We start from the raw sequence: 14200 nt of genomic DNA, 5'->3' as shown, positions 1-14200 counted from the left end.
GAGAGGCTAAGGTATAAGGTGTATATTGAATTTTTGTTACTACACCTTCTGAATATCAACAGCCGTCGTGCAACCCTGTGCATCAGACATGCTGATTGGTTGATCTATCTTCCTGTTAGGAGACTGTTATTAAACAAAACAAAAAATACATAAATGCAAACACCTTCAAATGACACCTATGCGCCTTCTAAAATTAAAGGAAGCAACATACATTGTGTACAGTGTGCTTACATGTTAAACCACATTTCTAAAACATAGATGGTACTAAAGGCATTTTATATTAAAGATTTACACATAGACACATTGAAAGCACAATTACAAAAGGCCATCCAGGGGCTGCGTGTATAACATCGTGCCAAAGATGCAAATATTGTGGCCAAGGATTTGTATCTGATTAAGGGTGTTTATTACTGGAAAGAAGTGGCTCATATGGAAATGTATGTCGAGACCTGGAATGGACCACCCTTCATCATTGTTTCATGCCTGACACTAGAGATACGTGGTCAGTGTGAACTGATGGCAGCAATATAGCTACAGCTCTGATTTGTTATGTTTTCTCTTTTCTGTGTCCATTTTCCAAGCAAAATGGGTATTGACTATTGTACTGGAAAGTAGAATTTGAGCATTTTATTCAAGATAAAACGTATTTAATTAGTTTGTCAGCAACCTTAGCTGTACGTACCCTTTTCAGAGTCGTAAAATCATCCGAGCTGTAGTATGTTTTACAGATTTCTTTTGGCAGTTCAACAATTGTGCAAATCTTAATAAGACAAGGTGGGACAAAGGATTAAAATCAGTATGTGCGTCTTGCACTATGTGGTAACTAGGTTATTTGCAGCCATTATAGATAAAAAAAAACAACATATGAATTGTGGAGTTGTCAGTTCTTTGTACAAAGAAAGTTATGGTAATTAGTATGTTTCTACAAAGTTTTGAGTCTGTTTAAGGGTATGCTTTGTTGCAAAATCTGGTTGTGTTTGACTGCACGCTAAGAGGGAGGCCAACTGTGAGGCATGTCTCTTTCATTTTCAGAGTAGTCCTATTTTTGTTTTCAATAGCCTCTTGTTGACAGTAAGGCTGTAGCATGTCAGAGCTTTCCAGTGGCTGAGGGCTGCGCAGATTGACGGTGCACTGAGCCTCTTAACACAAGCCTCAGTTCGTGCACACCGTCTGCTTACACAATCGCAGGATACTGTATCACCCTCTGTGATGATATTCTGTAGCATACTCTGCCTTTTCATCCCACCCACGTGAACAGTTGATCGTGTTCATCAAAAGTTTTGTATCTGAAAAGTCTGGTGGTATTTGGTCAGACCTTTGGCAGTGTTCATGGCATATTCAATTATTAATATGATATACAGTATTCAATTCATCCAATTCAACATCCAACATATCACAGCATCATGCTCCATTTAACATTATTACATTATCTTTTATAATATTATCCTTAATATGATCCAAATCACCTCCATAATATTAACTACTCTTATGGAACACAAGTTTTGGTGAGCAGGTATATGGAGAACAAAGATGCGACATGTCAGATCCGTAGAAAAGAGATGGCAAAACAGGTTTGTAATTGAGGATTTAAACCTCACTCTTCACTCATGTTGATTAATGTGGCTCAGCAGGTGAACATGCCACTCCACCAGAAACATCTCTAAACGCCCAGCAGGGCACAGATTATAGAAATAGTTTTTAGAACATCTTAGCTCTGATAGTATGCTTGTTAAAATCACCTTAATCAATCAATCAATCAAGGAAAAAACCAATCAACAATCATACCTTCAATTGTTGACATACGATCCAGTACAAGCCTAACCTGAACACATGCTATCATCTGATTTGAATCCATTTTGCCCAAGAGGTTAAGCTGTAAAGACAAAATCTGAATTAAACCCAGCAGAAGCCTTGCCAGCGGTCAAGTGCCATTAATGTTTAATGTTTAGGGCTGCAACCGACAATTATTTAAATTCTCCAAAGATTATATTTACAATGACAAAACTGAAAAAAACAACAGATCACCACTCACATTTGAAAGGGGGAGTGTTTGGGAATAAGTGACCAATTGTTTCAGCCCTAATTGGAAAACATTATATACAATGAATTTCCATGTACTCTGATATTAAGCACTTGTAGAGTTCAGACAGAGCTCACCAGGACATTTCCTTTTGATTTGATTGTATAGTGTTAAGCTATAACGAGTTGCTTCTCAGTAACAAAGTGCAAATAAACACATTTCTCGCAAGCATCTCATCATCAACCCGAAATAATATTTCTTTGTCATTCTTGTCCCCTTCCTGGTGACTCTGGTTCCTGCTAATCTTAATCTTGACTCCTTGACCTGCCTGATTCTCAGCCGTTGCTGATGCTCTTCTTCATTCTGCCATGAGCCGTCCTCTTGAAATGCCACTGTGGTACCCATCTCCATGGCAACCCTTCTGCTTCTGACATCAGTACCACCACTCCACAGCCAATGGGAGAGGGAGGGAGAGAATGAGAGCCTTGACACTCTCAAATCCTGTTGTGCAATTCAGAAGGAGATGTAATTTGTGTAATTTGGGTGATTACGCCTGCCAAGACGAGCAAGATGACTTCTGGTTCAACAAACAAGTAAAGTATTCACACACCCTGCTGCTTGTTGCATTGAAGCTGATATCTATGTTCATCATCAAGGCCTGATGGGTGCATTTCATCACTGCAATACTGTCACACGTTTGCCTTTTACATGTTACATCCACGTATTTCTCCGAAAATCAACTGATTCATATGAGCACAAACCTTTTTGCTTGGCACAGTATACGATATGAATGTGTTGTGGCGTGTGACGAAAAGAAACTTATAGTAAAATTTGTGGTCAAAAGGCTTTGATTGTATCTCTTGGTCTCCTTTTTATATCAAAGTATGCTTGCAAAAGTTGAAGTTACATTGAAATCAACACACGAGGACTATCACGAGTACTATGGTTTTTGACTTACACTGACCAACCAAACCTACCTTTTTTTAAACTTTCCTTTAGTCTTTGGCGCGTCATGGTTCTTAACATCTTTTTGGCTAATGTTCCAAATTGCAAGTTACAAGTCACCATTGTGGTTTAATAAACAGGTTGTTAATAGAGGGTCAACAAATGGATGTGGTTGATTTTCCCACAGGGTTGTAGAGAACATCAAAATGAAAAACTGTATCAATCTATCATCTCTCTGGATCTTTCATGGTATAAAGGCTGCAAACTTAGGATTGCTGTCATTATTGATTGATCTATCAATAATTGATCACCACAGCGGATCAACTGGTCATATCTTCCTGTCCTCTCTATTTTCCTCTTTTGCACCAACCACGTGCATATCCTCCATCACTAGGGTTGGGCAATATACACTGTTTCCACTGTGGGAGCTATCCCTTAGTGTCTGTTATGTATTCAGGGCAGGCTATGTAGCAAGGTTGGCTGGAGTTGTAAATTGTAAATACAGAGCAGGAGGCATCCCAACAACCCAAGATGATTGAGAAGAACTTGTTACTAAAATGGGGTGACTTCTGTCATGTGGAGATTGTTTGGATTCAGAAAATTTTACGTGGTATGGTATTTTGTACCATTTTTTAAACTGAATTTACAGAACAATTACTGGGTTGTGATATATACCTTTACCGTTTCATAAACTGTGACTGAAAGATTTTAATCATATCTCCCACCCCTATCCCCCGCCACATCCTTAAACCTCCCCTTTGGCCTTCCTCTTTTCCTCTTGCCTGGCAGCTCCGTCTTGAGCATCCTTCTGCCCTCATATCAATGATCTCTCCTCCTCCTCCAGACCACCTCAGTCTCGCCTCTCTCACTTTGTCACCTCTCCAGTGCATACCACCACCTCTACAGCCCCTCATCATCCTGCTCCCTACTCACACCACAGGTCATGTCATCCATGGACATCATAGTCCACAGAGACTCCTGCCTGATCTTGTCCGTCAACTGCTCCAACACCACTGCAAACAATACATGCTCATATCCTACATGTAATCCCATCCCTTCACATTGTGTCCGTCCATCACTCCTACCGCACACCTCACTACTGTCACACTGCCCTCATACATATCCTGCACCACTCTTACATACTTCTCTGCTACTCCTCAAGACCACACATCCTCTCTCAGCCCCCTGTTGTATGCTTTCCACAAACCCACAAAGTTAAGTTATTATTATTAAGACAGGTATGGCATCTGGACCAACTGCCTTTCCACTCCACATCTCTTCATCCTCCTCATAACTGCCCTCACCTAATCTGCCATACTTCCTGATTCATCTCCACATAATCCAGCTTCCTCTCTCATTTACTTCATTCATCAGCCCCTCAAAGTACTCCCTCCACCTTAACCACTTCAGCACACCACTCGTTTGCCAGCACTTTTCCCATCTCTGCCCTTAATTACCCTAACCTGCTGCCAACTCTTCTTTCCCACCCATCACCTGTCTTAACTTCTCCCTGAACACACAATAGTCTACTTTCTTCAACATCCACCATTTGATCCTTGATTTGCCATCACTCCCTTCCTCTTCTCGATCTCCAAAGTCATCCTACCAATCGCTGACCAATGCTGCCTGGCTGTGTTCTCCCCCTGCCACCACCTTCCAATCTCCAGTCTCTTTCAGTTTGCACCTCCTGCATGAGACATAGTCCACCTGTCTACTCCTTCCTCCACTCTTACATCTCACTGTTTGCTTCTCCCTCTTCTTGAAATACATATTCACCACAGCAATTTCCATCCATTTTGCAAAATCCACCACCATCACCATCTGTCCTTCCTCTCGACAGCATACCTACACATCACCTCATCACCTCTGTTCCCTTCACCAACATGCCCATTGAAGTCCACTCCAATCACCACTCCTCCTCCTCCCATGGTACACTCTCCACTACTTCATCCAACTCACTCCAGAATTCTTCTTTCTCTTCCACCTCATACCCAACTTGCCTGGCGAATGTGCTAACAACAGTCGTCATCACACCTTCAGTTTGCAGCTTCATACTCGTCACTCTTTCCAACACGCTCTTCACCTCCACCACACTCTTGACATACTCTTGTTTCAGTATTACCCTGACCCCAATTTCTCCTCCCAAACACACTGTGGTAGGACAGTTTGAACCCACCTCAGATGCTCCTGGTGTCACTCTCTTTCCACCTGTTCTCTTGCATACACACAGATTGCAAACCTTCCGTATCTCTACCATATCAGCCAGTTTTCTTTCTCTTCATGTACCAATTATAGTGCAAAAATTTTAATTCCCCACTCTCACCTCCACAGTCCTGTATCAGATTTACGATCTGCATATTTGATTTGGCATAGTCTTTATGCTGGATGCCATTCCTGATGCAGCACCTGGCCACACTGGCTTATGCATCCACATTGGCAGTAGTCTATATACCTATATCATCCTGCTCCCTTCTCTCACTGCAGATCATGACATCTACAAACATTACAAACATCATAGCCCATAGTTCTGTCAAGTCGTACAAATGCCCATAGTGTCATCTTCAGATGTTTTGGTTTGTCTGTCCAACAGTCTGAATCCCAAAAATAGTTTTACAGTTATATTTAAAATAATCTTAAAAAATAAAAGCAGCAAAACTTCTGATATGAGAACCGAGAATCAGAACATCTGAAATTTGCTTGATTAAACTGTCATCTGCAACAAATGGTTCATCAGTTTGTCATCAGATTAGAGTCTCTATTTATTGTAAAATTTTTGAAAACATTGAAAAACACCTTTTTTTTTTTTTTTACAATGTCCTTAAACCCAAGGTAATGTGTTCAAATGTCTCTTTTGTCCAATCAACAGCCTGAAACCATTCAGTTTACCACCACATAAGAAAATCAAATGACTGAAATGATTGTTTATCAAACTAGTTGTTGATAAATTTCCTATCGACAAATAGCAGGTGATGGGGTATCTGTCTGACACTTATCCAACAACAAAATTCTTGCATCGGCCAGATTAAATCCTGATTTATGCAGAAGGATTGTGAATTGGTATTTGCACACTTTTTCAAAGAAGTTGTCATGCTAGCTGGTGTTAATTGGTTATCCTCATTCAGGTATACAAAAGGGTACTTCATTCTTTTATGTAATTTAATTAATTTTGATATATTTAAAATACAACCAAGTGAATGTGGTTGAATGTAGAGACTCGACTGGCGGTAGAAACTACGACCTTGCTGATAACGAGCTCGAACAGAGATACTAAAGTCCATGTGTTTGGTCAGCCCCTGAGAGCTGGAGGTTATATAGCAGTTATATACTGTATGAGTGGCAGAGGCCTTATAGGAAGAGAGAGTGTTCCTTGTAGGAGGGCTGGTGTACCTTACATTGGATGGTACGGTATTTACCATGTTTTTATCCTGTGTGGGTTATAGTGCTTTTACCACTGATGTGCCTCCATCCGCAAACCTGTGTTTAACTTAAATGCTCACACTAAAGGAAATCGTCCAATCGAAATGGATCAGATGGAGTTCTCGTACCTTTACGTTTGCACAAAGTGGCCATTTAAGCTCATCATAAAAATATCTCTCTATGGGACTTCTCTTACAGTGGACACAGCTGTTATTTACACACCACATTTCTTTTTAATGCCAGTGAGGTTCTGTGCATTAAGTTAATAAATCATCTGGGTGTGTAGCCAAGTTTACTTGTGGTTTTGATTTAGCCTGATGCAATGCTAGTTGCTATAATAGATTCAACACTGTAGTAGTCTTCTTCATTTACTGTATTTAATAATGGAAGTCATCTGTATTCAGTCTGATTGTGTTTTTAGTGTGGTCTCTGTTAAGTCTGTTGTGTAATCCAGTTGCTCTTTGAAGAAATTAGAATAGTGAAATGGCTCCAGCTTCAATCATACTGACTGCAAATAATACTACACACATTAACTGCTCATTTGGTAAATAAGTATGATGAAGCACAGATCTGCTATCAAAGGTCAATGAATGAATGAGTAAAAAGGCAATTACAAAAACACACTTCATGGCAAAATTATTTTTGATTCACATTTTGCTGCGAGTTTTAAATGATTTCATATGTTTTTGGGTTGTCTAAGAATGTCAACAAATATTACTTTACTTTTCTACATGGCTGTAAATGGCTTAAATATAGCTAGTATGTAAGTACTGCCACAAGTAAATCTGCTAGCTGGAATGAAATATATGCTGGTGATAGCTTGTTATTCTTAAACTTACTTTCTGAAACAAAACTCGACAGTGTTACATATAGTAGAAATGTATTGTTCAGTGTATTCATTTTTGTAGTGGTGTATTTTTTAAGGCAGGAAAAGGCAACAGAAGACAGGCCTAGTGGCTCTTCACATGTTGGTTTCCCTCATGAGGGCAAAATTTGTGTATCATCAAAGTGTTGTTTGTGCTCCGATACTTTATTTCTGTCCATTGTATTTAAGACGGGGTGCAAGAGCATGTTTGTTGATGAAGATGGTGAAACATACCAGGTTTTCAGGCTATCACAGAGCTTGTTTTATCATACGGCCATGCAAGCTTGAGAAAGAAGCACCTCACAGTCACTTTGCCAAAACCGGGTTATTGTGGTCAGTGCACAGAAAAACAGGAAGTGTATTTTGATAAGCAAAAAAGATGCAGCCAAATCAGAAATAGTTCCCATGAATAAAGTGACCAAATGTGTAAAACAGATTTGGTTCACTTTTTCTGTGTCCTCCAATTAAAAATGTTTTTTATTTTTTTTATTTTTTTTTACACACAGCTAAGAAGTTCATATTGTGTGAACTCTTGTAGGCGATAGTGAAGGCTGAGGCTTTACTATTGAAACTTCTCAGAGATAACAAGTGATACATGTCTGTTCTAAACTGAAGAATAATAGAATACAGGTACACAAATCAAATGTAGAATAAACCAGTAAATTATTGTTATTAGAGCAGCTTCCTTGAGTACAATTTCTTAAAATGGAAATCATGGCATTTGATCTGATCTTTATTTCGTTGATTAATGAATCAATCAGGGTAGTATATGAAATATAGTAGAGTAAAAATGCCCAAGGATTATATTTATTTGGAATTTTAGCTCTTATTGAAATATAAAGACAACAGACAAAAGGTGATAAAATACAATAAAAATATTTTCCTTCAAATAATATTTCTTCATATTTTCATGTGACATTGATTTCTATTTGAATTCGAGCATTACTTTAGATCTCAGAAATTAGTATAATTTGTACATCATTACATCAAAATTGATAATACTGAATGTCATTTTAACACACTGAATAATCAGTGATGTGACTGATAACCCACTGTGATTTGGTGTCATTAGGATCAGCACTGTGGAGTGTACTGTAAATATTATAATGCAAAGAGCATCTAATCCTATAGTATCAATGCTTAATGCAATAACCACACTAACTGCACACCAGCCTATGAGTGTTTTTTGAAGCCCATCCCTCCAACCTGACGCGTCAGCTTGCGCTGCCTTTAAAGCCTTTGCAAAGCGTTGGACTCTGCAGTGTCTGTCTTGTTTGTGCATGGACGTTCATATCTGCACTTTCTTGTTACGTGTTGCCCTTAAGCATAGTCAGCTTTTCCCCTTCTTCCTTTAACCCAGCCCCTTGAACATCGTCATGGTAACAGCCCTATTGCATAACACAGTGGCTGCAAGTGTAAAGCCTTGTATTCCCATCTCCTTGGAAACCCCCCCCCCCCCCCCCCCCCCCCCCCCACCCGCACCTTCCTGGCCACTGAGCATGCTCAGAAAACAATGCAGAAGCAGAGGAAACAGGAAAGGCAGCTCAGAGCAGATTCTCTTAACTCTTGCATACAAGAATCTGCAGCTGTTATTGTCACCAGAGCATCTTTATTAAGATTAAACACATGTCTTAAATTGCAAGAAAATCTGACACTTTGTCCATCTTACATGTTAATAAAATACCTGTGTATACAATATGTGAGCAGAAGTTCTTATAGCTCCATTTATCCAAAGTTATCAAAGGAGTCAGAAGATGGTAACTCAGGCCCATTAGGTGTTGCTGTTTATCGGGCAGTGTCCACAATTCTCAAAGCTCAGTTAGACATATAGAAGACTAAGACGACCAGGAAGTATTTATACTTGTGAAGCAAGTTTTTGATTAATAATGGCTTAAATGATTTAAATTCAACAGTTTGCATGCAGCCTCCTATTGGATTGAACTGCAAAACATAAGGAGTGCTTTGCCAGTATTCATTAATTGAGGAATTATAGTCAGCTTTGTATTAAACAGGTGCCGTGAGCATCGAGCCAGGTGTGGTATCCTCCCCACCAATAAAGATCAAAACCATCAGAGAGTTAGATTTCGAAAGTCCTGAGTGCTTGAGAGTGCCATTCTCAGACTTAAAGTCCACCCTTCAGTGATAAGGCTGCGCAGCTCTAAACTCTCACAGTACACTGAGGAAAGTATATTAATACTACACACTCAAGTCGGTGTACTTTGTACTTCCTCAGAAAGTTCCTCCTGTTACTCGCCTGGGCAAACCCACTAGGAACTAATGGGCTTGCCTCAGTAAGCATGGTGAAATGTAGTGTGGACTAAGATTGTCCTCACTTCTCTCTGCACTAAACACAGCCATTGAGGTCCTTTTTGTAGTCTCCCATGCAACTGATGTCAGAAAGTGGGATAAACGTTTAAATAAGACAGGAGGCAACACATTTTAGTGCATTTTGATTGCAACTTACAACTGTTTTGTATTATCGATTAATCTGCTGATTATTTTCACACTTAATCCTTTTAAAAACAAGTGTTACAAAACTGTAGAAATTCCCATCAATATTTCCCCAAGCCTAAGGAACACCAACCCAAGATGTCATCATGCCTCTACCAGTTAAAACTATGAAGAAATAATTAGCCAAACTGCTTTTTTTCATGCACTTGGAGATGGCATAGTATTGTAAAGACAGTCTCATACATGAGAAAATATTGTGTCAAAAATTGGTGGAGGCAGTACCATTGACTGTTCTAAAAACAATCTGAAGATATATCTGTGCCAAGCTGCCTCTGCCCTGGATCAGATGTCAGCTTTGATGAATAAGTCTTGTCGCTCCCTCCCTCTCTGTACATGAGGGTTTCTTCTGGTGTAGAACAGTTTCATGGAGAACTATTGCCTCCCACACACACACACACACACACACACACACACACACACGCTCACAGTCCTCTCACACAAGTGGAAAGGAAGGTCACTCATATTTCCCTTGCAGAAGGTTGGCACACTTGTGTTTACATTTCAGTCCCTACACCCCCATCGCTATAGCAACTCATGTTCTTATTTTGTCATACTGTGTGGGTGTTTTTCAGTCATTTCTGTTGTTTGTAATGTGTAGAAATAAAATCGCTCTTGGCTACATGTAAATGATGAAGCTTAAGAACTTCAGGAAACCATTAATATTGTAAGTTTCCTCAATTTGTTGTCCTGAAGCACAGCTTTATTGAGCAGTTTCACTTTTGTAATTGCACCAAATGGCAGCAAGTTGCGACAGTTTGAGGCCAGATGACTTAGAAATCCAGAAAATCTGGGAAGTCTGCTGCATTTCTTGGCAGGAGGTGGTGAGTTGGACTTGAATTTGATGTCGGTTCCTGTGCACTGAAGACGTCTGGCCAGTTTGCATACCCATCCACACTATAAATTGTCATTCTTACTGAAACTTCAAAAAAGGTTGACTGAATTTCTGTCATTACATTAAAAACTCAATGTTCTTTAAAGATAAAGAACCCAATAATTTAATTTAACCCTACAAATTATATGAATGTACTTAAAGGCAACACCCAGACGTTGTTTTATTCCAGTTTTATTGGATTTGAAAACAATACTGAGATGACTGTTTTTTTTTAGTTAAAGTTGGCATGCAATGCAGGTTTAGACCCTAATGTGCCAACTCAAAATACCTCAGGCTGAATGAGCATGAGGAAGCTGAAACAGCCTTTAAGCCAGTGAAAAGAGCTAGAAGTTCAACAGATGACATGTCTGTACCTGGAATGGTGTGGAGGAGGTGTCTCATCACAGGCAGGGCCAAGATTTTAGAGCGGAATTGAACAATTAGTCTGCTGGGTGTAGACACTCAGGCGATCACTCAGATAGTTTTACACATGTGCAACAGTGACTCCTTTTGTTTTTTCCTTTGTTTTTATTGCATTTTGCTCCATTTGGATAATAGGATTTTGTAGAACAATAAGGTTATCATCATAAAACAATTCCACATTAATGATTCTATTTAATTATCGTCCTGTCCTGCTCTTAAACCCCTAACACACACCTGAACACGCCAGCTACAAGAACAGCTGTTTCATCACTCGGTGGAAAACAATTAAATCAGAGTAAACAAATATCCATTGCTCTCAAAAGATCGTACGGACCATTGAACATGTTAATACTTGTTGGTGCAATTTAGTTCATGGTAAGCATCATCCCTTTAAGAAAAGGCCTACAGGCAAAAACGTTATTTTACACCACATCCTTCCACTCTTTATCTCTTCATACCAAAGGGCATGGTGGTATTTCTTTCCTGTTTATGTAAAATCATACACAGGATTTTTTTCTGTGTTCAGGTGCCGTATTGCTCTTTTTCTAGATATTCCTTTAGCTAATGGCCAACAGATCTCTTCGTGAAAAAATTAGTGAGAAGTAACAGCTAATATGTGTTTTTCTAGTCTAGATGTTGTTGGTAATTGATCAGCTTTTTTCTTTTTTTATCACAACTTTGCATAATGAGCAAATCCTTTCATTTTGCTCTTTTAGCAGTATATTTGATACCAATCTCAGCTTTTAAAAGGAGGGATTGACAGTAAATCATCTTTGTCATGAAGTATGTGTGATGTGATTGGCGCATAAGCTCCTCCCTAAGCTTTTTGCATTCACTTATTGCCCCGTCTCAGGATCTGGCCTTAGTGTGAGATCTGCCAGACCCTACTCATCCCATGCACACAAATATGCTTTATCATTTCCTGCATGTGTTATTCTTTTCTTTATTGGATTTCAGCTGCCAATTTTGCAAAATGGAGCTAAGCTGCCTGCTAACATTGATACCTACTCAACAAGATGAGCTGTCCCGTCACATGCACTACTGAGAGGATACTGATGACGTGTTTGAGCATATGTATAAAATTGTACATGCTATAAGGGTACAAACGGTGATCAGTCTCTTGTGTTCTCGTTGAAATCCTGGAATCTAAAAACGTGTGCGTGCGTGTGTGTGTTCCTGTGCGTGTGTGTGTGTGCGTGTGTGTGCAGTATATAATATACATATATGATGAATTCTGGAATATGTCATTTTAGATGAATGCTATATTCTATGTTTAGCATTTAGCATACTAGCATACTATCAGAGTGGATCTAATAGGATTTAGTGACCAGTTATACACTACTGAAGTTACCTCATGCTAATTGTTTTAGTGTAATTCAAAATATTGCTCTTTAATGCAGATTAATGCTGTTTGACTTTGTGTTTGCAGAAATTAATGATATTTCATTGGTAAACACTATAGTTAGTGGTTATTTTTTTATTTTTGCCTCTTAAAAACATTGAATGTCAGGGCTGCATTTAAACAAACGCATTGTTGTTCAAGCTCCAGCCCACAGCATGATGCATTTTTACTGTCACAAGTACAGCTTTAAGTCGTGCCCTGCTTTGCACTAGTATAAGTCACGAAAAGTTTGGTAAACTAGAGTGAGGTAAGCTTACCTAGATCAAGATGCACATGTTCTTTGGTCTCTTTCCCCCTTGCTTGTGTGTATTGCACTCTTAATGTGCACTTTGGTGTGCCCCAGTAGTGGCATGATCATATGTAAATTTCACTGCAACCTCTCAGCTGACCTGCAATGCTTGGTAGCTGAACTAAACAGAGATGGTCTCTGAAGTCTACTGAGCTGTGTGTCATCGTACTGAGCTGATGGCTGTGGTCAGTCAGGTATCAGCACTTGCTGAGCAAGTTGCTGTGCAAAGTAGCATTTTCTGTGGTTGGGAGTTTTGTTCCACTCCTACATTTCTATTCTTACTTTTATCAAACAGATACTGCAGCAGCATCACTGTTTTCTGCTCCACACTGTATCAGAAGTGTATTTGCTATCTAGATACTGCTAATGCAAACTGAACATTTCCTGCAGTTACTACTTCACATTAAAAGCCTTCCACCGGCAAACCACAGGAAGGAAGGAGCATTTGTCACTGAGGTTAGCACCTGCTGTTCAATAAAACTTGATCTGCACAGCAAGATATGCTATTTTTTTTCTGTTCTTTCATTGCGAGTGGATTGTCAGCGGATCATTTTAAAATATTTGTTACGGTAATGATGTAAAAAGCTGCAGGTGACAGGTGCTTACTGCAGCCTAGAATATCTTGCTTACCTTTCTGTTTTATTATGGATTTGTGTCCTAACTACATCACAGGCTTTCAGCAGGAAGCATGGTTGCTCACGGCACAGTTTGGTATGGTATCCCAACTGTATGCAAAGTGGTGTTATTTGGCCCCTATTGAAGTATCACTGTTTCTCTGTCAAAGGTGTTTTTAAATGTTTTGGTTTGGTTTACACACTAGTCACTTTCTAAACAAAGTTCAGAATCTTTTGCTCCTTCAGTATTGTGTCTAATTTTTGGCTTTTGTGTGTGTGTGTGTGTGTGTGTGTGTGTGTGTGTGTGTGTGTGTGTGTGTGTGTGTGTGTGTGTGTGTGTGTGTGTGTGTGTGTGTGTGTGTGTGTTTTTCCTAATGTTCCAGCTCTGCCTATGACCGGGACAACAAGATACGTGTGGCCATTAAGAAGATCAGCCCCTTTGAGCACCAGACGTACTGCCAACGCACCCTGAGAGAGATCAAAATCCTTCTGCGCTTCAAACATGAGAACATCATCGGAATCAATGACATTATCCGCACACCGACCATTGACCAGATGAAGGACGTGTATCCTTTCACATACAGTACACATTATTTTCTCCATAAAATATCATCCAGTTTCACCAGATCAGTGAATAATGTTATAAAGTTGTGTTTTTATACAGCGATCAGTAAGGCCCAGCCCCCAGAAACACTCCGCCCTGGTGTGTATTGTTTTTAAGCCTCTGTGCCGCTGACAGCTGTGGCCAAAGGCATTGTGTTTTCAGGTAGTTCGTCTGTCTGTGCACAAGTCATTCCCATTCTCATGAATGGGAATTCCTTCAGATTTGGTACAAATGTTAAC

At 39.6% G+C, this 14200-nt stretch overlaps 1 protein-coding gene across 1 annotated transcript in view; it reads left to right on the top strand.

The window, feature by feature from the left end:
- mapk1 (mitogen-activated protein kinase 1) overlaps nt 1–14200 on the top strand; it is a 30304-nt gene that overhangs the window by 3408 nt on the left and 12696 nt on the right. The window contains exon 2 of the mRNA XM_041936237.1: nt 13741–13923. Within this exon, the coding sequence (XP_041792171.1) occupies nt 13741–13923 (183 nt within the window). The remainder of the gene's footprint in view (nt 1–13740; nt 13924–14200) is intronic.

This window comes from Chelmon rostratus, chromosome 5 (genome assembly GCF_017976325.1).
Source record: "Chelmon rostratus isolate fCheRos1 chromosome 5, fCheRos1.pri, whole genome shotgun sequence".
Classification (NCBI taxonomy): Eukaryota; Metazoa; Chordata; class Actinopteri; order Chaetodontiformes; family Chaetodontidae; genus Chelmon; species Chelmon rostratus.
This window is presented reverse-complemented; position numbering and strand designations above follow the sequence as displayed.